The 26,523-nt window shown below is 42.2% G+C and overlaps 1 protein-coding gene across 1 annotated transcript; it reads left to right on the top strand.

Annotated features, from left to right (window-relative positions):
- The first annotated feature begins 1,249 nt into the window (after window positions 1–1,249).
- On the top strand, window positions 1,250–26,523 carry prtga (protogenin homolog a (Gallus gallus)). Its single transcript, XM_069659903.1, has 19 exons — window positions 1,250–1,316; window positions 2,758–3,060; window positions 10,762–10,906; window positions 11,081–11,214; window positions 11,530–11,826; window positions 11,929–12,088; window positions 12,473–12,720; window positions 14,286–14,450; window positions 15,130–15,435; window positions 16,269–16,457; window positions 22,022–22,117; window positions 22,247–22,433; window positions 23,207–23,334; window positions 23,557–23,727; window positions 25,069–25,245; window positions 25,373–25,496; window positions 25,602–25,740; window positions 25,859–25,972; window positions 26,089–26,523. Exons 1-19 carry the CDS (start codon window positions 1,250–1,252, stop codon window positions 26,521–26,523), a joined length of 3,585 nt encoding a protein of 1,194 aa, XP_069516004.1.

The raw sequence follows: 26,523 nt of genomic DNA on the forward strand, positions 1-26,523 counted from the left end.
AACAACAAATCATCAAAAAATGTAAAACACTGTTCTGTGTTATATTTTGAAAGATTTAAAGTTACACCTTAAATGATTCATGGGTGGTATTCTACAATAAACTGTATGTTACGGTTGTCATGTGTACAAGAGACAGCATCCTGCTTAAAAAAGGGAACAGTTATTTAGATCGTTACTTCTGATGAAAAAAAGAAATTTGAGGAGGAAATTAAGCTAGTTTAAAGAAATCATTGAAAAACTGAGCTTTAAGTCTTGACCTTGACAGAACAAATTCTGTAGTCTTGGTCTATGGAGTTTTTAAGCCTTTCTTCCTCAGCATTTGTAGTTTGCTCAGGTGTAAATACTTTATATGCTGGATGCATTGTTACTGTACACAGAGCCAATGTGGCATTCTTTACAAATAATTTCACCATGAATAAAACAGGATGAAAGAGTTGGTCATCAGCAGATGAAGTCTTTCCAGAAAGGAGGCCCAGATGCAACACCTAATAACACCTAATTAATTATTATAATTATACATACTCCATCTTGTGAAATTTGTATCAGTAGAACATATTATCTACTGCATTGATAAAGGTCAGTCAGGTAGATGCTGCACATTTACCTGTCTTGTCTACCTGTCATATATAGGGGACTTTATATGACAACTTCAAGATGCCACATTGGGCACTTGGAAATTAATATGAGCATTTTTCAATTTTGTTTTACTAAAATACTGATGTATTGTATGTGTATGTGTAATGTATCATTATATGATACCAGATACAATACAATACGATTTGTTTCCATATGATACAATAAGATAAACTATTATAGACTATGATAAGATACAATATGATATTTGACTGCTAATACTTTAGTGTAGTCTACTTTATTTTTATAGAGAATTAAACGTGTAGTTAATGCATAATGGGTAATGAAGTACTCTTTCTATCCTGATAAAAAATAAAGCATTATTTACTGTGATGGAGATTCCAGTATCAGCCAGTGCCACAGTTTGATCAGGTATGTTGATTTGAGTTCAACAGGACTAACTCGTGGCCTAATATGACAGCTAACGCTAGGTGGCGTTGGACTAAAAGCTTCATTGATGACCCACGGACGCGATTAATTGACTGATGTCCATCCCAGAGGAGGGAAACTATACTCCTGCAGCTCCAACACCAGCCCTCCTCCTCAGTAGCAGCGCAGTTCATCTGGAGGAAACAACTATGAGAGAGTAGCTAGCATGCTCGGACAATTCATGTAAATGGCGCCCGTCAAAAGGAAATTATATCAGCGTTTGCTGTTTTTTCTCGTTTTTCTTCCAATCTCAGGTAAGAAGCGTTTTCAGTGATATTTTGTTTGAGAATTAAAACACTAACTAACTAACTGCTAGGTGCATCACTGTGGCTGTCCGTAACCGGTGTGTTAGACGGTGGACCCTCAACAGGACCTGACCGCAGAGTTTAAAGCTCCTCTACGTAACTTAACAGTTTAACGTCAACGGTTAGCTGCAGAGTATTAACATTTAGCCCAATAGCAGAGCTGGACGAATGAACTGTAATTTCATAATTTATATCCTTTTGTATATTAGAAATTTGACATTTGAAATTTCCTTAACAGACAAATGAAGGTAAAAATGCTCATTTTAACCCAGTGGAATCGTTACATTTTCGACAGTTCAATATCACTGGCTCTAGCTAACTGTTTTAACTTTATAGCTACGATTAGGTATTTCAGTGCTGTTCTGTGCTAAATGCTAAATATTAAAGAAATACATGAAACGACACGAAAGTGCTGTAGTTCTAAAAATATTAGTGAAGTATTTTTGATGTCGTTAACAGTCTTATAACTCAGAAGTAAAATGACAGTGTTTATGTTGTGAATATGGCAGAGAACGTTATTTGACTGTGCGGTTATGGTCATACAATTACATAACTCAAATGAGAGATCACAGTCCAGTCAGACCAACAGATACTATCTACTAATATAAAATCAATACCTCTCATACCAAACATAGAGCTGGTGTAGGAGATGGCTCAGGGTAGATGCTTACTGTGGCTGGGGTTTGTGTGTAGTCCCTGTCTTTGGTTGGAGAGAAAATCCTGCCACTTCAAAAAAGTTGTTAGACAAAAAACGACCACATAGATGCAGGTGGTCGTTTTATTGCTTTGAATTTGAAGTGAATAACCTACACTGTATTATGTTAATATATTGAATTAAAGCTTTTTAGGAATGAAACACTGTCTCTCTCTCTTCATTCCACAAAGGTCACATTAATGAAACATTACGCAAGAGCTCATGCTGAGAGATCAGTAATAGGTTTCTGTGTACACTAAAGGGACTAATAGGATCAACTCTTTCACCTTCAGCTAGTGACTTTATGAGCCATAAGTAATTGGATTAAAGTGGAGCAGAGAGACTCTACTACTCTACAATTTGATTACAGTACTGGACAGTAGACCTCCTGCTGGCAGGCCTCCAACCCACTCAGATGTGATTATTCAGCTTTGTGGGGCGATTTAATCTGTGTCACACTTGTATGCATCGGAGACAAAAACGTATAATACCCATCCATCCAGTGGGCAGTGAATTCACTGAGTGCAATAACTCACATATGCAGACTGATTTAAAATTCACATTTGCAGCCAGTTGTTAGATCAGAGTGTAAATACTTAAAAGGTTTAACTGGACTCCTGTTACTGCCCCAACAGAAGGCCTCGTGCTGGCAACCACCTTCCCTAATCATGTGCCTTTTTCTCCTCTCTTTTACAGGTGTTTTATGTTTTAGTGAGTTATTTTTCATCAAGGAGCCCCATGATGTCACCGCCATGCGGAAAGAAGCTGTTATTTTTGACTGTCAGGCGCATGGAGAGTCACCCATTGACGTCCGATGGCTCAAAAATGGAGTAAAAGTGGTGGAGAATGAACGGGTGTACTTACTCGCCAATGGCTCCCTTTTTATTTCGGAGGTGGAGAGCAGAAGAGGAGACAAATCAGATGAAGGGCTCTATCAGTGCCTCGCTCAGAACAAGTTTGGAGCAATCCTGAGCCAGAAAGCCCGTCTTACAATCGCAAGTGAGTATCATGCTGGAGGAACAATGAAATGTTTATTAATTTACTTTTTGGCTGCTCAGTGTTGCATAAGGGGCAACTTTGTGGTAGTAGCGGAGGAAAAGGGGCAAAGTCTTCAAAGTAAAAGCCCAAAAGATTGTGTTTTGAAGGGGGAATATGCCCATTGGTGTGTTAATGAAGGAGCAGCAGATTTGAAAGGTTAGGAGCTGTCCAGGATACCGGCGCTCCAAAGCTAAAGAGCAGATGACCCCTATTCACAGGCTGAGGCTTTCATGTTATTGCACCCTGATCGCTTGAGGAATTGTTCTTTTGGAATGCTTTCTCCTCCCGTGCCGTGCGAGCTGGCCTCATATTTTTAAGGGGGTTGGGGAAGGAGAAGCTCCAGGCAGAGTTGGTCTTGTGGGACCTTATATCCCCTCCTCCTACACCACAGGCCTTGTATCTTGCTGTGCCACTTTTGCAGAATGTATGTTGACCCTTTATCACCACCAGCAATGCATACCCATCTCTACAGAAACATGCATATTTGACATTTCCAACTAGATTTTGAAATGTAATCTTTGAATGAATTAAATGAGGCTCTAGTGCTTTTGCTGGGATTTTAATGCTTGCTTCAATATACATTTTGCATTAATGCTTGTCTCCACTAAAACCTGCATCCATCACTCCTCTATGAGGAGCAATAGGAGCTTAATAACACTGCCAACACATTTGGAATAATTGGCTGAATGAAACTTTACGGCCAAATGGAGTGCAACTAGTGTGAGTTACATAACCGTTTCCTGAGCCTGTTAACATGAATTATTATGAGGCTGTACTTGCAATGCTCTCTGGTAGGGGTACCAGTTTTCATGCAAGATTTCTGGAACTTGCATAGTAAAAATAGTTTTATTAATTAATAGAGTAGTTTCCCTGCTTTATAGTTTGAAGTTAAGAGGTGGTAAAGGCTGCCAGTAAGCTTTACTAGTTTGTTTTAAAATGGCACTTAGACCTGCTTGAGGGTCTATCTGGAAGCTCATAAAGTTTGCACATACCTGAGAAATGCTCAGTTGAAGGACACAGTGGTAGCTGTGGGGGTTGTTGCGAGTGTGTGCACACACACGTACGCACACACACACAAATGCGAATTGCCGTTTCCCAGTACCACTGCCTTTACCCTGAGTGTCTAAATGACCAAACTTTATTGCAGCCCTCACCAGGTCAGTAGGGGCTGGAGGCTTTGCACACAATTGCTTTCTGCCTCAGTTCTCTGGTGAAAGAGTGAAAAGCTTTTCACTGTGACTGTTTTTGTCCATATTAACCCCCCTGCTCGCAAAAGAAAAGGGTTTCTTTTGGGGGGCAATTGTTTCCCCTGGTATCAGTGGGCTCAACAGCTGGACTGTTCAACATTGCAAGGCTAATTACATTTATTTTTATCATTGTTAGAGTACATTTTAAAAAGTCAGGTTGGCAGTCCTCATTAAACAGCATGGTTGACTTGAATGACCTGCTTTTTGCATGGTTGTCTGCTCAGAGATTTTGACAATATGTGGTCATTTTTATGTGATGTATTGTAAGAGGAGAAGGCTTTACACATTATCTTGATTATGCACATTTTGACCCACATTTCATTTTGTCAGCTGAAGATGGAAAGTTTAACCCGTGAGAAGCTTCAGTACCTCCTTTTCAGAGACAATAAGATGTCCCTCTTTATCAATGACATTCTCTTTCCTCTTGCTTGGTTCTTTATAACATCAGATGTGACCTTAGGAAAGTTGTATATTCTTTATTGCAGAAATGGTACCTGTAATGGTCCTTTAAATCCCATATACTCATGTGTTGAAGCTGTGGACCTGCTGCTTGCTCTTAGAGGAATGTGATGGCGATGATGGAGGGTAACCTTAAACATTGTGTTTCTGAGGCACAAAGGTGAGAAGGGATTTAGGCATGATGAAAAGGAATGTGACACACGAGCCTCACCATGTGACTTTTGTCAACAGACTTCAGATTGATGGGGATTTCAGTAGAGAGATTGCCACCTGAGTTGGCTCCCCTTTTCTTTTGGCCTTTTGCGTTCTGTGATCAGAGGCACATAAGGTGTGAAAACTGAGGAAAATGTCATCATTGAATCACATTTTACAGGTATGGCTCTGTCATGGCCGCCATGTTGGATTATGACATGTTGATAGTTAGATAATCATTTTATTAGTTATATAAAAGATGTTTTAATTTAGCATTTAATTTAGCATCATCAAGAGTTATGTGTTTCAAGGATGCATCCAAGTTGTATCACAGTCATTACGGATACTGAACCACTTATTGGATCCTTATGTGGTTCTGCGCTTTTTCATGATTCAACGTGAAGTTTGGAGCGATAACTAAAACTAGAGATTCACAACCTAAACTTTTACTGTAACGAGGAAGAGCCTAGTAACTTCACTCTGTGGCGGTACTTGCTATATATTACGCACAGTTTTATGAGAACAATGGAGCTTCTTCTTGTTTCAAAATCTCAGTCAGTGCATGTTACTGCATCCTATATTACAGCCTTGATGTAGCTCTGGTAGTGATTAAGGTCGTTTTATTGAATACAGATGTTGTACCTTATCCTGAGTATCATGCACTTTATTCCAGTTTAAAGCTGAGAGCCGAATGAGCCTTAAAGGAGCTGCTGCTGCTCACTTACCCACCAAACTGTTGTGTCCATAGACCATCTAGGTCAGGACCACAACATTACTTTAAGTTGCTAAGGACTGAGTCTGACTTGCACTGGCCCGGCACAATTAGAAACCCCAATAAGACGAAAGTAAACGTCGCACAGTGTGAGCTGTGGTGTGAATGGATGAAATGGCCTTAAGTGAGACAACTCAAAGCCGGGAATCTTGTTTTTCTCCTCTGCTGGACACGAAAGGTTACCATGGTTCCCCTGAACGGCAGGCCCAGAGGTCAAAGGTCTCCTTAAATTGTTCAATAGACGGAGGGCAGTGAGACAGCGCACAGGACTTAAATCTTTCCTACAATAATACTGGATTCTTGTCTAGATTTATCAGCTGCTGCAATCATCAGTGGGTCTACTTTTTCATGAGCATCTCTCTCATCTGTCTTATTACAATACAACTTTTATTGTATCGGACATGATGTTATTTTTATGTAACTCCATGATAAAGGATGAAACTGGTTAAAAACAGACTGCAGCTCTTTACAGATTGACTTTTTCAACTCCACGTGCTGATATGGAGATTAAAGACAATGAAGCCACTGTGTGTGGTGAGTGGAGGGTTGCTGTTGAATGATTGGAAAACTTTGTGGCAGAGATAAGGGAATGGAGGAGGGGGGATGAATGCTTCTTCCAACACCGCTCCCCCACAGGCCGGGCGGTGCTTCGAGAGGTCACGCTGCTCATGGGAATAGCTCTTTGTTTAGCCAGGCCAGTGGTCACTCGACTGTCCTGCAGCCTGTGTGTAGCTGCAGCACATCTGCCAGCCGGCTCGTGATTGATTTGTGGGCTTTTTTAGCTCTGCATTCTTCTCCTTCTCGCTTATCAGCCCTCTTTTTTTCTGGGGTCTTTTATTTATGTTCGGGGTCAGTGGACATTGTTAAGGACCCATCACTCAATTAAATAATGGTGTTTGTGAAATGAGTAAATTTGAAATGAACCTATTTTGGCATAACCTTGTGGGGCACTCCTGTTCAAAGCTGGAACAGGATCCATGTACAACTTTTCAGGGTTGATTCAGTGATTCAATGAAGGTTTTTCATGGCCCTCCTGATGCTGAAGGACATCAATTGAGCCTGCAGCCTGCAGGATGAAGAGAGAATGATCAATTTTAATGTCTTCCTTAAAGGATTGGACCCTGGGGGAAGGGTGGGTTCTGTTAGGGGGCAACATTGCCATCCACATAGCTGAACTAGTTAAAGAGAGTATTGCTGAAAAACAAACTGCTCCTGTCATCTACAATAATAAACCCATGGGGTGAAAGATTGTCTTTGACTGTTAAAAACAATGTTTCTGATGATTACAAAGCAGATGATTTTGAACATTTTGATTTTGCAAATGAGCACTTTTATAATCATATCTAACCTCAAATCACCTTTTGGTAGGATATAGTAAAAGCATGTAGTTTAATTGTTTAGTGTGAGATATGTAAAATGTGCTTTGCTGAGCATATAACAGCCATGACAGCACTGAAGGATCTGAGTGTAGAGATGTGTCCAACATCAGTTTGGGGTACAATGTTCCCATGTAAAGTTTAATTTAGGACGACAGTAAAAGTATTTACACAAATTAAAGGGTCATAACGAAATCGTCAGATTGTTCAGTGTGTTGTTGCTTGGAAATTAAAGAAACTTGCAAGTAAAGGAAATATTTTAAGAGCTAAATGGACTTTCAGTGCGCACGTCTGCAATGCTGTGCCCTCTCCCAGAAACTGACCAGAGGAGAGGGGGGCTGAACTAATTCCTGGTATTTGTAAGGGAATCTTTGTTTGGGCCTGACCTGTCCACTGACCTTCACTTTGTGGAGCTGCTGCCATCAGCAGGCCCATCTGCTGCAAGCTGAGTCAAATACATACTCTTCAGGTTCAGTTCAGTGTGTTTGTAAAATGTGCTGTATTAAGCTATGAAGGCATCTGGACCGCCTCATAACTTTACATCTTCGGTTTTTAATTTTAAACTCAGGACATTTTTCTGTCACTTAACGTTGAGCATGCTATCATTGTTTTAAATCGGCATGTAACAGCTTTCATGCAGTCAGATTATGCTGATGCTTCCTGTACCACTGACTGTGCGTGAGTGAGAGAGAAATAGACTCTCCTTTGCTGAGGCACATGTGGTTTAGCATTGGCTTAACGTCTTGCACCAGCGGAACCGCATAAATTATTTGATTTGTGATAGCAGAAGCTGCTAGCAGAAATCATTGATGAAGCAGGAAAGAAATTATCTGAGAGAGCAGTTTGCAGGGCAACAGTAACCAACAGTGCTTCTGGTTTGGGTGATCATGCAGTTGGGTGTTCACGTTAGGTGGGTGCTAACCAGGATTTGTGGGGGTCAGAGGTGAGATTGCTGGGAAGAGCGGATCAACAGAACTGTTTCTTCACGCTTTTGGGGAACAGGCTGAGGCATTTATTCAGTTAGAGTTAGCTTAAATGTTATGGATAACTAAAACATTTTAGTCTTAACAAAGACAAAAAATCACAAACAGCTTTGCATGTTTGCCTTGATCTTTTCATCTGCACATTAGATCCCCCTCGACAAACATCATTGTTCAAAGGAGAAGGTCAGCCTCCTGTTTTCAGCCGGGAGAGCTCTGACCAAAGCTCCACAAGCCCGAGCAGATATAGATTTTCCACCTTGTCTTAGTAGTTCATCAATAATCAATAATTATCCTGCTGTTTGTCAATCCAGCATAATTTGCCTGAATGGACAGACAACGCAGTAAGGCAGAGGATGAGTGCAGCTCATCTCTCCTGCCCTGCAGTCATATCACTTCAGCACATTAATGGCATTTTTGTAAGAGCCTGCGTTAACACTTGAGGTGGGAGAGGGTGGGCATGTGAGGGAGGGGGGTTTGAATGCTTCTCTCACTTCTGTTGTCACATCAAACAAATACGGTGGAGCTAGGAGGGGCAGAAACACAGGACTAATTCGATAGAATGTGTGTATAGTGAAAGGTTGTCTTCTTGCAGCCATCATAACAAACACTTACATTTACAACTTATCAGTAAATTAATTCAGCAATAATCTACTAATTACAAAATACAAATGATCTTCTTGTATCTTTGTATTTTTGTTCCAGCAGCCTTTAATGTGGTGAAAACGAACTGCTCTGTCCTCCACAAATGTCACATTGATTTGGAGGCGATATGCCGTCACTTGTGTAAAAGTTGTAAGTCACTGAATGTTTTTTTTGGGCAGTCAGAGCTCTCCTGCTGTTTAGCACCACAACACCTGGCAACACCGCTTACACGCAGCCATCCATCATGGCCTCCATACACACCACAGTGCGTTTATGACCCTGGAGGGATTTCCTGCAGAATTTTCTCGAAAGCAGAGATTACAACGGCGTAGTGTCGTGTGTCTGTTTGGAAAAATATACTGGGAAAGATGGGATTTTCATGCAATACAGTTCAAAGAATATGAGTGCAAGGCCAGGTGTTAATGCATTTTACTGTTTTGGTAAGGATTGTTTCCCCTGTGTCTTGAAGAGGCTCACATTTTTCTTTTTAGTCGCCCACTTTTGTAATAATGTTTAGTTCCATGCAGCATCTTCAACAGGTTGTGGCAAAATAGAACAGTTTTGATGTTATGTTGGACATTTTAAACACTGAGTGCTTGAAAGACGTGGCGTTAGCTCTGTAAAGTACTCCATCAAAGTGGTCTGGATGTGTGCACGGACGTTAATGATCACCTCAGTTTGTTTTTTTATCCCTTACTAATGAGGTGATATTTTTGTTCTAAAAGGTAGCACTTTTGCTACTTGAACCAGACATACAAAAATGAGAAAAAATACATTTATTCGAATACAAAGTTATACGTATCTATTTTTCTTGTGCATTAGATGAATCCATTACTCTCCATTTGTCCATGTCTGTACTCTGGATGATGTGACGTAGTTATAATGATTCATTAAATGAAAGCGTGCTGTGATGCTAACTGTTTTTTAGTCATCTCAGTATTTGCTTTCGATCACAAACAGCAGTGCGATTGATTTCTTGTAACAAACGATTGACCTCAGGCTCCGGCAGCTCTTTGAGCACAGAGGGGGGACGTACAGCAGTGAGTGACCTTAACGGCCTACAGGACTTTTATGGCCCATGGAGGAACCTCTGTCAAAGAGAGCATTTATTAAGGAAAAGGCTTAAAATAACTTCAATCATGATAAAATGCATACAAACACTTCTGTTGCTCCACTATAAAAGGCCTCATTGTGGTTCTCGTTGGGCCTCATCTTCTAGCTGCTCAGCTGGTGGCTGACAACAGCTCAGTTTCAGGGAAACTCTATCCATGCAGGATGTAGTTGTTCCACTCCAGTCATCACCTTCCTGCTGCACTCAGCAGGTCTGTAGCTTTAGGTGGTAGCTGTCTCTTTTTTTCGGACATCCACTGTATCTGATGAGATGGATTGATGTCTGAAATACATCAATATGTTTGGAAAGGAACCGAGAGAATTCAGATCATTCAATCATTAGTGCAGGTATTTAAACAAAATTTGATCTAAATTTAGATTAAGACTTTTATTGTGTCTTAGTTTAATGCCCAAGAAAGTTTAGTGGAAACTGTTGGAGTGAAATCCAACACCAGCTTTCACACCAATGAAACACCTCAGGGCAAGGCGTTTTCTTTGACTTTATCTTTAAAAGAAAACATGTAAGAGATTAAAAACATGAATGCTCTCTTTGGTTATACAGAAGAACTCTGCTGTACAAGACACAGTGAGCTTTGTGCAAGAGCAGAAGCTGTACATCTGTGCCAATTCTCCCCTCACTGCCTTTTGGCATATATAAGACCTCAATGTGGGGCTGAAGAAGTCAGAAATGTTGCTGTGTTTCAATAAAACCTGTTCTTCTTAGTATGATCCTTATTTTGAAACTCGGCCATTGGTACAAGAATCATTTACTTATTTACTGGCAGTTTACAGGAGACACTGTTTTCAGTTTTCCATTAGTATACACAGTAAGTTGTATCTGTACGTTAAAAGTTGTCTCTTGTTGCTCTGTTTTGCTGCAGGTATCTCTTCTTTTACAATCCAGCCAGTGTCAATAGTTGTGACTCAAGGCTCAGTCGCCAGGTTTTCCTGCAAAATCAGTGCTCACCCTCCTCCAATCATCACCTGGGAGTTCAATCGTGTCACATTACCCCTCACCACTGAAAGGTATGCACTCTGATGTTTTCAGATTAACTTCATGGATATAACTTTCTATACACTTAATAGAAAACAGATTTTTTAGAGCAGTCTATGATTTCTCTTATCCATCATGAGTAAATGTTGAATGTATAATTGCTCTATACTCCCAAGTGCTAAATGCTGTGTGTCTCTGACATCCAGAATCACAGTCCTGCCCAGTGGTGTTCTTCAGATCCACGGCGTGCAGCGGGCAGATGCTGGAAATTACCGCTGCATCACCACCAACATTGCCAGCCGCCGCCGAAGCACAGAGGCCACACTCACTGTCACTCCAGGTGTGTCAATCAGCTCTTTTTGCAAGTGTATCAACACACAGTTTGGTAGTGAAGTATCCACCACATAGCACTCATAACTGTAAAAGGAATATGTGATGGGATGGGTGTTCATTAAGTTATTTTATGAGACAAAATTAAGTATTACTATATTAACACCAAAGCTGCAGTATCAAAGTAAGGTAATTAATTTGAAGCAGGCTCAACTGCTCATTTGTTTCTCAAAAGGCTTTTCTTTTCTAAAAGGAGACAGCATTTACGCTTGAATCTACAATGTTTGTAAAGCTCTCTTTCTCCCCTTCCTCTCTCTCTCTGCAGCTCCCTACCCCCAGCTTCCCCAGAGGCCTCGCATCATCGCCGGGCCTCAGAACATTTCAGTGTCCCTTCACCAGAGTGCCATCCTGGAGTGCCTGGCCACAGGAAATCCCCGACCCATCATCTCCTGGAGCCGTGCGGACAGCAAGTCTATTGACGTTTACAACACCAAAGTGTTGGGAAATGGTAACCTCATTATCACAGACATCAAGCCCCAGCATGGAGGAGTCTATATGTGCAGAGCTACCACTCCTGGTACAAGAAACTATACTCTTGCTGCGGCCAATGTCACAGTGTTAGGTAAATATACACAGTACTTTGGCTTTTTTTTTGTATTGATAATTAAATAAAGTAATTAAGAAACTTTTTATATACATTGTTCTAATTGGTGTTCCTCTAAAGCACCACCTTCCTTGGTCGAGTGGCCAGAGAGCCTGACCCGTCCACGTGCCGGCACCGCCCGCTTTGTGTGCCAAGCTGAAGGAGTTCCAACACCGCAAATCTCTTGGCTCAAGAACGGAGAGAAAGTTCACTCCAATGGTCGGGTTAAGATGTACAACAGGTATTTGTCTCTTTAATGAATCTACTGTATAATTCCCTTTCCTGCCAACAAATGATTTTGCGTCTGTATGCAAAGAGATTCTGAAAACAGGAACCCTAACTCCATTTAGCCCAGAAACCGACGTTTTAATGTCTTTGTTTGCCAATTTAAAGCAATTTCAATGAATAATTCACCACTGTCCTTACAGTAGAAAGGAAACTGAATAATTAACCACACTGCAAATGGGGTTGTAGTCGGTTTCCCTTTAATTTGCTCCGACTACTTATTCAACTGTCAGAGCTTGTAAAAGGTAATTATAGAACGAATAGACCCTGGTAAAGGAGCCTCAGGATGAATTCATCTGTATGCACTGTCTTCATCTCTGTGTGTGTTTGTGTCTCACAGCAAACTGGTCATCAACCAGATCATCCCGGAAGATGATGCCATCTATCAGTGCCTGGCAGAGAGCGAGCAGGGATCGGTCCTCTCCATGGCGAGGCTCATTGTGGTGATGTCTGAGGATCGGCCGAGCGCTCCCAGAAACATCCGAGCTGACACCGTGTCGAGCTCCGCCATCCTTCTGGCCTGGGAGAGGCCTCAATATAACTCTGATAAAGTTATTGCTTACTCGGTGCACTACGTAAAGGCTGAAGGTGAGTGGTGTGTAAACAAACAAGAGAACAAGTCACGCAGATATTTGAGTCTATTTTATTACAACTTAACCATTATTATGACTTGTCAAAACCTGTTGACTACATTACCCACATTGCAACTATAACGCAGACAGTCCATTTGAAGATTCAGGTGTGTTTTGCTAGTAGCAGGATATGTAAAGAGGTCTGGTTAACTCACTTATCTCTAACTCAACACCGGAAGAATGTATTCATTTTTCAAACTTGTAGTCTTTGGCCCAAACTTACACTGTCTCAAGTGACATCACTTGAGGCAATTTATCAGATTTCACACATCTCCCCCTTGAGGCTTTATACAACTGTTTCACATATGCAGTAGTTCTTCCAGAGGCCTGTAAACAGTCTTTAAGTTTTAAAGTCAGTAGAGATAACCCCTCGGTGGAGATAAGTCTAAGAAAACAGCAGTTTGGGAACCTAACTGACTCTTCCTGTCAAAAAAATGTATTGTCGGAGATGGCTTTGTTTTGTCAGTGTTATGTTGGTGGGCATTAGTCCTGTGAAAAAAGGAATATTCCCCCGAATTAAAGAAGAACAACAGGTTTTTCTTGATTCCTCTATAGACCATCACCCTGTGGAGTTTATAGATGAGGGTCTTGTCCTTATGGCTGATAAAATTCAGGATGCAGACAAAACTTTTCACAAAAAGCACAAGGGTCTTAGTGTGGCAGCAGAGAACGCCTTTCAGCCTTCCTGGGAACTCTTTCTGAGAAGAGTCACATTCAAACAATGCAACATTTGAGTAAAAAAATGTGCCTCTTCATTCAAGCACTGCACTTAATTATAATGCCACTGACTTCTATTGGGGAGGTGAAACGTACAGAATTCAACTGAACAGAAAGGAACACCTGCTGGATTTTGTTTGGGATAAGGAGGTCAAAATAAAAAGGACAAGTTGAACAAATTCCCGGTTTTCATCCTGAATAACTGGAATTCGTCAGGGTGTTTTTTCTGCACTTCATTTAGATTTAGTGACACAATCTCCCTGCTCACAGAGAAAGTCTGTTCATTAACATTGAGTATCAGTCAGTACGCTCTGCACCTGAAGCCTGGCAGTAAATGGAGGCTGTAGTGAAAGGAGGAACTAATTAGTTTGTGTGATAGTGTGTACAAACGTGTGTATTCAGTGAGAGCAGTGGGGGGTTGTGAATTGGACAGGAAGGCAGACTTTGTTACAGTATTCAGAGAGGCTCACTGAGGCATTAAAGCCACAGTGAAAGCTTTTCTGTTTACAGCTTTAGTACCTTGTTCAGCAGGTCAGAAATCAGACCAGGTGATTCTTTGCCCAGGGCACAAATCCATCTTTTGTGTGACTTCAGTCTACTCCAATTAAATAACTGTTACACTGTGCGTCAACTGACAAACTAGTGCAGTTTAGTGGAGGGGAATATCTGTATGTGTTGGTTTTATGCACGCAAGTTTTTTACATCTTTTTGTTGCGTTACTTTTATGGTGCAAAACCTAAAGTCTTGAAATATGCTTTATGTTGTTTTAATATTAAATTGGATGGTGATACTCTTCTTTTTCAGGATTAAACAATGAGGAATATCAAGTTGTCATTGGAAACGATACAACTCGCTACATTATTGACGACCTGGAGCCAGCTCGCAACTACACCTTCTACGTGGTGGCCTACATGCCCATGGGAGCCAGTCGAATGTCCGACCACGTGTTCCAGCACACGCTCGAGGATGGTGAGGCACACAACCAATGACGATCTTTTAACAGACTATAGTGGGAGCTCAGATGGTGTTTGTTCACAGAATATTAAACTACAGTGAATGAGCTTCATTGTTGAATGCAAGAGAAAGTGTTTTTGTAATGTGTACACAGTGCATGTTTCTGTACTGCTGTGCCTATGAAAGCAGGCTCATATGTATTTATGGGTATCTGTGTTCATGCCACATGCCCCTGGAGGGTGGTGGCATGTGCTCATGCTGCTGGCCTCTGGGTCAAAGGCTGCAGTGTGCCTGTTCTACATGACTTAAGTTATTAAATGATATTACATAGCTCGCAGGGCAAGCTCGAGGTCACATTCAGTAGGTGCTCTGGTAAAGACAGTTTAATCCGTTTCTAATGAGGGAGAAGTAAAGAGAATGTTTTGGGTTCAGTTTAACAAGGTGTGTTTCAGATTCTGACAAAACAGGACGTGTAGCTGTGTCAGAGTCAGATGCTCTTTTATTCCAGCCTCCATAATTTGCTTTTAGGGTCAGTTTGTTAAAGGATTGTCTCCAAAAAAAGCATTTTCAATATCTCTACCAAACACCAATACTAAGGTTCTTCATTCGTTATTATTCAAAGGCTAACTTTACCCCTTTCCTTGCCTCACAGGATTTCTTTCTAATTAACCTTCTCTGTCTTGTCCATCCACAGTTCCCCTCCGTGCCCCTGAGCTCAGCCTCACCAGCAACAGTCCCGTGGACATCCAGGTGTCTTGGCAGCCTCTTCCAGACAAGCTGAGTCGCGGCAGAGTCTCCGCATACCGTTTGTCCTATCGCACCAGCGCTGAGAATACAGCCTCACAGGTGGAGCTACCCGGAGAGAAGACTCAGCATCTCATTGAAAACCTGCAGCCTGACACCATCTACCTGCTGCGTATTACTGCTGCCACAAGCATAGGGTGGGGCGAGCAGTCCGCCTGGACGTCCCACCGCACTCCGAAGGCATCCAGTGCTCGAGGTACGAGATTTGGAAGAGTTGTCTTGATCATTTCTGAAACGGAAGAGAAGATATTTTGTGATAGTCAGAGTTTAGAATTTGCTACACCTGGTGGAAAGTTGACCAAAAAGCTGAAATACCACTGAACACTTCGCATCTGTTTCAACCATGAGGCAGAGTCAAGAGAAGACCTTCCTCTAATAATCTTGTTAAGGCATTGTGTTTGTTACTCCATGACCTTTGCCCTGCACTGTCAGTAACATTGGAAGGTTTCAGTCATGGGTCATAAAGGGAGCGACTCAGGCCTCTGGGTGGGAAAGAGTATATGGCTGCTAAGAGCCACATCTGAAGCTTTGATGCGGGGGAGGGGACGATGTGTTTTCCCTGCCCAGCTCTACAGCCTTCTGTCTCTACTTTAAAGTCAGACAGTCTTCTATTGGTAAACTTCATTCTCCTCATTCCTAAAATAAAAGTGTGTGAAATCACTCCCTTGACTGCCTGCTAGTGTGCTTGCCTCTGGTCTGCGTTGAGTGTTAAACAGCTCATGAGGCATCAGGTGATAGTTTCACTTTCAAAGAAAACCGCTTCTCAGGAACCTCCTCCGTGCATCACATAAACACTGGAGACAGCTTGGTGAAGTTTTCCAAGAACAAGTTCCTGTTTTCTGGAAAACGTCAGTCATAAAGTGTTTGAAGTCATGTTTGGTTAGAATTCAGGGAATATTAAGATGCGATCATACTTCGCAGCATTGTTGTTTTATTTTCATGAACCTGAAAAGTCTGGGAGCACTTATCCTTCACAGAAGATAATAAGCATGAAATTCAAAATGTTTTCTCTCACTCTATTCCTGTTAGTTCCTCTGGCTCCCGACCTTCATTTGGAGCCTTTGAACTGCACCACCATATTGATACGCTGGCAGTTGGCTCCCAGGAACTCAGCCAGCGTGCAGGGATTCAGACTCTTCTACCATGAGGAGAGCCAGCCAGAAAGCACCCCTCTTCAGCTGCGTGCATCGGATCATACACACACCATCGGAGGCCTAGGTGAGTTTGGTTTCAGATCATTGTGATTTACCTCCTCCTGCCTCTCTATGGCCTGATATCCAGGTGTTTGTGGACACTAACACTCAACCACAACACATGACAGAAGCTTCATATTTACATCCCTGGTTCCCTACATACAGAACATGATCGGATGAGATTTTAGAGCATCTTGCTAAAGAGAGAGTCCTGTAGCTTGTTAGTTCTCTAAGATATGAGATGCTTTCAGTATTACTGCTTATTATGTGAAAGTAAAATTTTTGTATGAATGTAATTATTGGATTCACTAGCAGAACTCATAACATTTTATATCTATTGGTGACAATAGTGGGTCATTAGGCAGCATGAGAAGTCTTGTTTACATGTTAGTGTAAAGGAAGATAAACAATAAGTGTTACAATATAGCATGTTTTCCCAAGCTCCTTACGCTTGGACATTTTTAATGGAGACTGTTTTTGTTAAATAAAGATTAAATACACAAAATTAAAGATATGTTGTATTAAATCTTGCATGTCAACAGTCATTTAAAATGTTTTAGCTCACAACAGTCTCAGTATAATAGTTAATGGTGGACAAATTTGGTTTGAAGCAGCTTGTATTGACAGCCGGGCTTATGAGTGATTAATTGGCTTAAGTCGTGTCATGTGTCGAGCATCACTGAACAGCTCCACATCCCACTTCCCTGACCTTTCCAACCTCTGCGCAGGACTTCAATGTGTGTCTTTCCCGCAGCTGCTGGATGGTGTTTGGGGCATATCGCCGCTCTTCTGGCCTTTTAGGTCAGATTCATTTTGGCCTTTTTTTTGTTCGGGAGAGGAAAGGGGGGATCAGGCCAATGTAGTGGACAACTGACCATCTGTGGCCGGAGGGGGTCAACCAGGTGGTCAGCAGCTGACTTGTAAATCAGGCCGGTCAGTGCTAGAACGGGATCAGAAAGAGGGAAAGATGAGGAGGCACTATAAATTACTAAAGGTGTTAACTCTCAACTGCTGCAGGCATTTAGTTAGTTAGATATTTAGTTTAATGGCTTAAACACCACTACAGTTAATGCTGGTGCTACATTATGTCTCCTATGAACAACTAACCCAAGTTTTCCTCCTGATAGTGATTAAAACTAATGCTGATAAAGTTCTAATAACTACTAATCTAACCTCAGAGATCTAATATTTTATTAATACACACTAAAATACTGCGAGGGTTTTTTGGCTCTTCCTTGCCTCATCACATGTGTTGCTCTGAGTATTAACTTAGTGATCATGGAAGAAGAGGAAGCTGCAGTCACAGCTGCTGATAAACATTAATCCAATCAGTAGAATTAGCAACATCAAAAATAGAGCCTCAGCTGAATAAGAAGAATTATCTTATTGTTCCTCTGTGATAAAGGAGCTTTGCAGGGCTGTGTTTTGAAGAGAGGGGAGCTGTTTGGTGGAGGCAGATTTATTATGTGTTTTATGACTGCTTTGAGCAGTGTTGCTGGAGGAGCATTGACATCAAAGACTCTCATTGTGTTTGGCTTTGAGAGCCACAAAGATAGTTTATTAGCCAGGACTTAAAGGAAATGCAGCCTCTCACCAACTGAGCTGTGGGCCAAACAATGAGCGTGTCTTGTGGGCTCACTATCTTGCAGTTTGAGATTTCTTTCTCATGAATTAGCTGCAGCACTGCGCACAAGGAGGGAGAGGTGTAAAATGCAGCATGTGACCTCCTGTGTGGCAGCACATCCTGCATCTGAGGAAAACAACCCTGCTGTGCATGTGTGCGAGGAATCTGAGTAAACAGCTTTTACGCATTTTAGTAATTACTGCTTCCTTCTTCAAGACATAACTGTTTTCTGTTAAGACATTAATCAATGATAAGTCTATTGATTGGTATAACACTAATCGCCCAAGATGCTGTTTTAACATGATTTTAAACGGAATTAAAGGACTTAAAAGTTGAAGACTAGAATGTTTGAAAGGGTAAAAATATAAGAGAAAACATATAACATCTTCTACTGTATATAAAGTTTGAAAACATAATAAGCTCCTGGACGTACCAGCCCGAGTAAGGCAGTAGAAGAGTAATGATTAGAGCAACGCTGTACATTTTATTGCTAGTCAATTTCACTTTTCATTTGTAAGAAGAAGAAGGTGTGATATCATCTTTCTAAAGGTACACCAACAGGGAGGAGCAGGCTCATCCTGTGGGACTTTACTCTTCTTGATTTGTGCTTCACACTTTGGAGCTTCAAACATTACCCTCAAAAATATTTTGGTCTGCATATCTAAGTACTAGCTCAGATATTTAAGGCTAAAGAGTGCACAGTTTGCGTCCTCAAAGCTACAAAATGCTGATTACTCTCTGCAGGTGATCTCTGCAAATTAAATTAGCTTGTACTGTAAATGGCCTCTCCTATAATCCAACCCATGTTGTAAATAGCAGCCATCCCCTTTTTTGGCAATAGCATTGATTGTTGAACTATCAGCTGTGGCAGAGCTGGATTCTGCTGATTCAGCACCGTGTACAGCTGCAGAAGGACATGCTCTGAGGCTGGCTGCTAAATTATCACTTATGACGATCCAGATGATTGAAAGCACACCCTGAGAGACTGGAATGCGTTCGAGAGGCTCCAGTTGGGTATAAATGACACGGTGATGTGACCTTTCCTCGCATGTGTTTTCTCTAGTTGGCCCAGGAGAAGAACATGTAGTCGTAGTCGAAGCTCAAATACCTTTCATACCTGTTGGCACCAGGCAGCGCTGCGTGCACAACTGTAGACTTATCTCACTGCTGCAGGCCGTCTTGCATCTTGTCCACTCCTTTTATCAAAGACCAGGCAAAGTGTGCTCAGTGTGAACCTAGATTTTTAATTTAGAAGTCATTTTGTCACGTGTGTGTGTGTGTGTGTGTGTGTGTGTGTGTGTGTGTGTGTGTGTGTGTGTCAGTATGTGTCTGTGTGTTGATTTGTGTGACTAAGGGCAAAAGAGAGAGGCAGAAAGAGGGGGAGGAGAGGGAGAGAGAGAGATGATAGATGCTGGTGTGAGGGTTCATGCGGGAGTTGACATTTATGGCCCCTGTTCAGGCCTGGCTTCATGCGGCCTGGGGGGCCTTTCGCAGGCCAGAACAAAACCTTAGGGGCCAACAGGATCTGCATTTTGGCTGTAAAAAAAGGGGTGACCACAAATGGCTCAAATATGCCCTTTAATACAAACAGCATAATTTATGGGAGTGAGGCCATGTGAGATTTAGCCCAGTGGGACAGACAAGAACGCATCTTCACTCAAGGAATGGCAGCTCAAGAAGAATGCAGCTTTCTAAGAATATAATGTGCAGAAATGCTGCCACGTTTTACATCTTTTAACTCAAGTTCTGTGTCCAGCTTTAGGCATTGCTTAGATGGGTATTTGAATATAAGTTTGATTAATTGTTTCAGTTTTTAAATCAAGTTAAATTGCCAAACCTGAGCATTTCCAGCGTAAAACATGTGAGAGATTGGTTCCTTTTATATGTTTTATTATATCGCTCTTATTTAAATATTAGCCTGTTCCCTTCCTGACTGTTGGTTTGACAGAAGAATCCACAGAAAACATGTAATGTGCTTTTTTTTTTAAACAATTCTTTTGACATTAATTTGGAAAATATTCACAGTCATAGCAAATAGATTAATGACAATAAAAGTTCAGTTGCAGCCCTAAAATCAAGATCTTATAGAAAAGCATGATAAGTTCAGTGAATAATGACTATATTGTTAGCTTGGTGTCTTTTCTCTTTTAAGTATAGTATGTTATGGATGCATAAGTAACATGCAGATTGTGTCTAGTTTGGTCTACTTGAGGATATAATAAGTTTGATTGGATCACATAAGGTTAAAGATAAGAGCTTCAGGTGTCTGGCCCATTGTCTGTAAAAAAAAACAAAGTGATCCTCTGATTTTTTCTCTTATCAGGGACACTTTGTCATCACCTTTTAAGTGGCATTTTATTTTTGACTCCTAGTGTTTCCCTGTTTTTCCACTCACTTCCTCTGCTTGACCCTCCCCCTTCAGAGAAGGCCCTATAACCCCTCCTTTTGCAGGATTTAGCTTGCCCAGATTCCGTGTCAAAGGTCGTGGCCCAGATGTCACAGCTTCCCCCCTCGCAGAGCTACTCTCTCGCATAATTATGGCAGGCCCATTGTATTGTGGGGCTGGGTAGAGGTGTATACTATGTGCATGCTCCTCTTTGGAAGCGGACACTGTGGCAGAACTAACCAGGCACAAACTCTGGATAACAGGGTGGACATTATACGAGAAGCATAGGCCTTGTGCTTTAATTTAACTTGTTTTGCAACTAAAATATATCAAGAGAGCTTCCCTCAGATCATCTACCTGCTCAGTCTTTTCCTCCTATGATTCATGATGCAGTTTATATAATTTATAAATGTTAGTGTTTTTCTTTTACTCTTAATTGTCTTTCCAAACAGTCCCGTAGTTGTGTGCATGGAGGATCCCTAAGCAGGAGAAGAGGCTCTTCTCACATTGCACACCCATGACCTCAGATTCTTTCAGAGTTTAATCTCGGCCTGACCTGCTGGCCCTGGTCCGGCTCCAGTGAAACTCCTCAGGGCTGCATGGGGGTGCAAGTATCTTGACTCCACCCCTCCTAAACTTGTGTAACCTCCATGGACACAAATGCATCCCCTGTGGCCTCTCCCTTCTCTGCAACCTCTAAATATCTCAAACAACAATAGAAGTTGTTTGTTTTCTGCAGGATAGGCAGGACTTTAATAGTTATACGGTCAATAAAATGCTCCGATCGTATTTTATCAATAAAAGATGGCGTTGCAATAAGGATTTTTATCTTGTGTCTTCCACTAAACTGTTATCAATCCTTTAAGAAACATTAATCAAAATACTTTGTGATTAGTTTGTATTTCTTAACTGTCTGTAACAGTCGACAGATATGACTCAAGGCATTAACATTGTATGCAACATTCAGATAGGACCATAATTATTATTCCTCTCTGGGTAAAAGGGACATTTGGTCAGATGGCTTTTGTTCAGCACAGGGTCTTCAGGGTCACTGAGGCCTACGACTGCTGTTGACCGTCAGCCATGTGCTTCCCAGGGGATTTTGTCCTTCGATTTAACCCCCAGATTCTGGACCTGAATAGGAGTGGCCGCTGACCACTGACCAGCAGGCCGGAGAAAGGCTCTACGTATTTGGGCTCAAAAGACTGAGGGTGACAGGGTGATGGATGTTGGAGCTCTTCTGCTCTGCTGCAGAAACTGACCAAAGGACTTACAGCACTGAGCATCTGTCGCACTGCCTCACATCTAGTTCCCACCACAGCATCAAACCAGAAAACCTACTGACCCCACACCCACTCAGGCCAGGTCTCTTTCATGTGTAGCCCCTGCTTCCTTTTGGCTATAGGAGTCACCTTATCAGCTGTCTTGTTGTTGATGAAGTGAGTGTTGGGAGGATAAATCAAAAAAGGATTGAAGTCCAGATCTGAGGCCACATATAGACGGACCTTTGGGTGTTTTTAAAACATTTTTATACATGGTTTATTTACATATTTTGGTGTCTTTCTTTTTCTCAATGTAGACCCCAGAAAGAAGTACCACGTTAAGCTTCTGGCTTATAACTTTATTGGAGATGGTTACCAGGCAGACCAGACCATCAGCACCCCGGGATGCGTCTGTAAGTCCAGCAATATTCATGAAAATCCTTTATCTTAGTGCATCTGAACTATGTTGGTGTTTCTTGTGTTTTCCCGATTCATAAATACCAAAGTGTTGGAAATAACATTATTTCTTATGTGTCTCTCAGCTGTTCGAGATCGCTTGGTGCCACCACCTCCTCCTCCACACAATGTGTACGCAAAGACCAACAGTTCCTCTACCATATTTCTGCACTGGGGTCGACCAGCCTTCACCTCCAGCCACGCGGTCAACTACACTGTCCGCTGCAACCCTGTCGGCCTGCAGAATGCCTCTCTGGTGCTCTACCTGCAGACGTAAGGATTTCATAATGAACTTTTGATTTTAGAGCCACTTTAGGGCTAAACAAGCTAAACATAACTTACACCTAACACATTAAAGCCTTAGAATAGACCAGTGCTGCTTTAATAAATGTGTGGGGACCACTGTATGTTGTTTTCCTGTTTGGAGTCATGGTGATTCAAAGTGAAACCAGATGTATAACACATGTACCTCTAGTCTACCTTTCTGCTGGGTCTCACAGTTCAGCTCTTATCTTAACTTGTGTTATTGACAAATATTTCAGCAGGAGTTTATTATCACAGCATCAGCTGATCATTTCACTCTGTCTGTACAACACCTTACACTTATCATACATGCGTGGCCCACACATGTTGGGGAAAGTTTTCAGGTCACCAGAACTTCTCTGATGTTCCCTCTCCACACTGCCAGCGCAGCTCCATAACGCCACCTGCTGGCCAACACGTTTTATTAATGGACCACTCCACACACACAATCAAACTTTATAACATCTCATCTATGGATTACTACAGCTATCAACACTACTTTATTTTGAAAGACACATAGCCGTTTAAGTTATTGAATTACTTATTTCTTTTAATTAATTCGTCAGCTTTGTGTCGAATGCAAATGAGTGCATTCTACCAGAGTTATCTGCAAAACCAAGGTCTCCGGATCGAAGCAATCGACATTTAACCGTTTTGTAAAATAGAAAAACCTTTAGGCACAAGAAAACTTGTTTTTTGGGGGAGCTGGCCCTTTAAGCCCTTGTTACATCTCTCTTCTGCAGGAATGAGCAGAGCTTCATGGTGCGAGACCTGGAGCCCAACACCAAGTATGAGTTTGCCGTTCGCCTTCACCTGGACCAGCTGCCCAGCCCCTGGAGCCCTGTGGTCTATCAGAGCACTTTCGCTGACGGTGAGCGCAACATTTTAACATTTCTGTCGTATTATTTTCGTAAGTTGTTTTTAAATAGGAGCTCTTTCTGTGGGTGAATACTAAAGATGCGCATGTCTTCAGAGTCGACAGTGCATTCCTTGGTAGAAACAAAAAACCCTGTAACAACTTATTTTAGGGAATCCCATGAAAACCTGATAATTCAAACATTTGGTCTTGTTCTTGTCATCCATCCCCATGCAGCTCCCACTCTGTCCCCCTCTAACGTGAAAGTGACTCTGATTGAAGAGGACACAGCGCTGGTATCATGGAAACCCCCAGATGAACCCAACGTAGCCGTGACACATTACACCATCCTGTACGCCTCCAGACACGCCTGGATCGCTGGGGAATGGCAAGTGCTGCAAAGAGAAGGTGAGGAGACGTGTGGAGAGAGACGCTTATAGAACGAGGTTATACAGGTGGGCAGGGGAAGCACAAAGCCTTCCTCCTGTATAAAACAAAAGGTCCATTGGAAATCAGTAACTCATTTCATCCTCCAATCTACATCTTTGTTCATGGTGCCAGGACAGGTGGAGCTCACTGCTTTTGTCTTGCTGATAAAAGAACAGATTGGAGTTTTAATTTGATGAAAGCAAAGACTTTGATTTACTCTTATTGACCTTTTCCAACAATGACTATTTTGTACTCTGTGTTAAGAACAGAATGATGGACTTCATGCTACAGAATTATCATCCTACAGATTGTCATTTTAGTGCAGCAGTGGTTTTAATTCTACAGTGCTGGTTGTACTATTTGATCCAGTGAGTACACATAACTGCGTACATAATATATTAAGGGCAAAATAATGAAAGATGTTTTAAAAAGGCCTTCATTGTGTAGTTTAAAGCATTGCAACATTTCAAAAGAGCTGTATACAGTATGTCTTTATATCTACCCTTAGCTTTGGGCAATTATAGTTTGTGTCACCAGTGGAAACTGTATCTCACATAAAGGGCCTTTTAATGGTCAGGATAAAGGAAATTTAAATATGAACTGTTTATTGATTCATTAAGATTCATGTTTGATTTGATAAAGGCACAAAGAAAAGTGGATCATGTTTAGAGCCTGGAAAATTAAAATATCCAAATATACTTAATGTGTCCTCTGACTCTCTGGTGGGAGTTAGTATAAAGCTGTTGTTGTATCTGGTTTGTGAGGCAGCGTAGGTGTTTTTAAGCTCAGATGACCCCAGGAAACACACAAAAAGGACACACAATCTGCCCCCTTTGCCCCTGGTGAAGAGGTCAAAAGTGAAGCTGCTCACAAAGCCCCTCCAGCTCAGCCCAGCCCCCCATCACCTCACTCCGAACCCCCCCTCCCCCTTTAGTCTCTGCTGGGACCCTCATGGTGTGTATACTGGGTGGTACTGGATAAGGGAATGTGTATAGCCCTGATCCCCTGACCCCCTGCTCTTCCCCTCAGAAGCTCCCTTCAAACATGGCTCTCGGCTGTGAGGATTGTAGTTATGTTTGAGGTTCACTGCATGACAAAGGTCCTGAAAAAAGAAACATATTGGATTCAAGATATTTTCATTAAAGAGTAACACTTAGGCATGTACAGGACATCACAAGCAAACAGGTAAGATGTACCACTTTGCTCACAGGGGTCACCAAGGTCAATAGAAGAGAAAAGTTCCTCACAGTAGCTTCGATATATCCTCAATGATATATTCACAATGCTTAGTTAATCACCTGAGTTGTTCCTCGCCTACAGGGAGCATCACCATGGCTCTGCTGGAGAACCTGAAGCCCGGTCAGATTTACTTTGTGAAAGTTTCTGCCTCCAACAACATGGGCGATGGTCCGTTCTCTCACACCGTGGAGCTGACGGTGCGAGCAGATCTCTCTGGTCACGATCCGCGGCTCTCTCGTGGCTCCACACACTCCACAGGTCAGTGACACCACACATCCTAAATTTAAGGGTTCCTTTTCATAGAAGTTGAAATTGATTAAGCTTTTTAGAACTGTAGTGCAGCAAGTGATTGATAATCTAATAGTGTTGCTTCCATCCTTCACAGCCTTCTCTGATGGCTTCTACCACCTGGACCAAAAGTCGATGACGGGCATCACTGTTGGAGTCTGCATCGCTCTCATCTGCATCATCATCTGTGCTTTCATCATCGTCTGCAGAGGCAAAAACAGGTAAGGCATACCTTCCTTTGAAACAAGAGCCAGTACGTGTTGTTTACGGCCCAGTATCATTCGGTGTCTGCTGTCTGTAGTGACGTCACGTTTGTGTCCTTCCAGGAAATTCTCAGCTGTTAAATACGGTGAAGGAGTGAGCACATCGGGCTCGGCTGCAGGACTTCCAGGCTCCGAGGGACAAGCTGAGAACACTGATGTGACCGTGCCAATGATGAGTCAAAACCATTTCATTGATGCCAAGGTACGAAACACTTTGTACAGCATGAAACGCCAACCACAAAATCCTGGGAAATTGCTCTCATTTAAACTCATTTTATGGCTCGTGATTTTCATGCCTAAAACTTTTTTTTTATTTGTAGGGTGGCACAAACCTGATGATCAACTCTCTGGGCCCTGTGCAGTCCAGCACCGAGAAGAAAGAGAAATGGTTCTCCTTCAGCAGTAACATGAAAAAGGACAATAAAGCAGCACAGGTGAGATTATGAATGTCCTGCTTGTTAAAGTGTCTAAACACAACTATGGTGTTAGATCAAGCCTCTAACTTTGTCAGTCGTTTGACTAACTGGAGCATCTTTTCTCTGTGCTGTAGAACATGAGACACAGCACCACTTCCTACCAGCCCGGTACCACAGTGTTGACCTTTGAAGAAGAGCTGGTCATGTCTGAAAACCAGCCCAGCACCCTGCAGGCTCTGCTCTGGAGCCCCGGGGACACAGAGGGCTCCTCAAACAGCGAGGGTAGCCACGCCACCGGGGACTCAGGCCGTTACTCTCACGACGAGACCGAGATGACCAACCTGTCATCTGGACACAGCAGCCGCCCACCGTCTCTGTCAGCGGAGGACAGCGGAGACTCGGACTGCAGCGGCCCTGCTGAGGAGCCGCTGGAGCTGACGGAGGAGAGTCCGACTGAGCGGAAGTTAAAGGAGTCTGTGGAGAGCAGCGGCTGTCATTATGAAGCGCAGAGCAGCTCTCAGTCTGCACTTTCTCTCCAAGTGTGTGTGCGTGTGCCTGAGTGTGTGTGA

The sequence above is a fragment of the Semicossyphus pulcher genome, unplaced genomic scaffold, assembly GCF_022749685.1.
Source record: "Semicossyphus pulcher isolate SPU_LCO1_2020_fin unplaced genomic scaffold, fSemPul1.0.p SCAF_1, whole genome shotgun sequence".
Lineage (NCBI taxonomy): Eukaryota > Metazoa > Chordata > Actinopteri > Labriformes > Labridae > Semicossyphus > Semicossyphus pulcher.

Bases quoted from the DNA above. Each gene is read 5' to 3' on its own strand.
- prtga (XM_069659903.1), top strand. From the start codon at position 1,250: ATGGCGCCCGTCAAAAGGAAATTATATCAGCGTTTGCTGTTTTTTCTC. The intron at 22,434-23,206 runs GTAAGGATTTCA...TCTCTTCTGCAG, and splicing joins CTGGTGCTCTACCTGCAGAC to GAATGAGCAGAGCTTCATGG. The intron at 23,728-25,068 runs GTGAGGAGACGT...CCTCGCCTACAG, and splicing joins GCAAGTGCTGCAAAGAGAAG to GGAGCATCACCATGGCTCTG.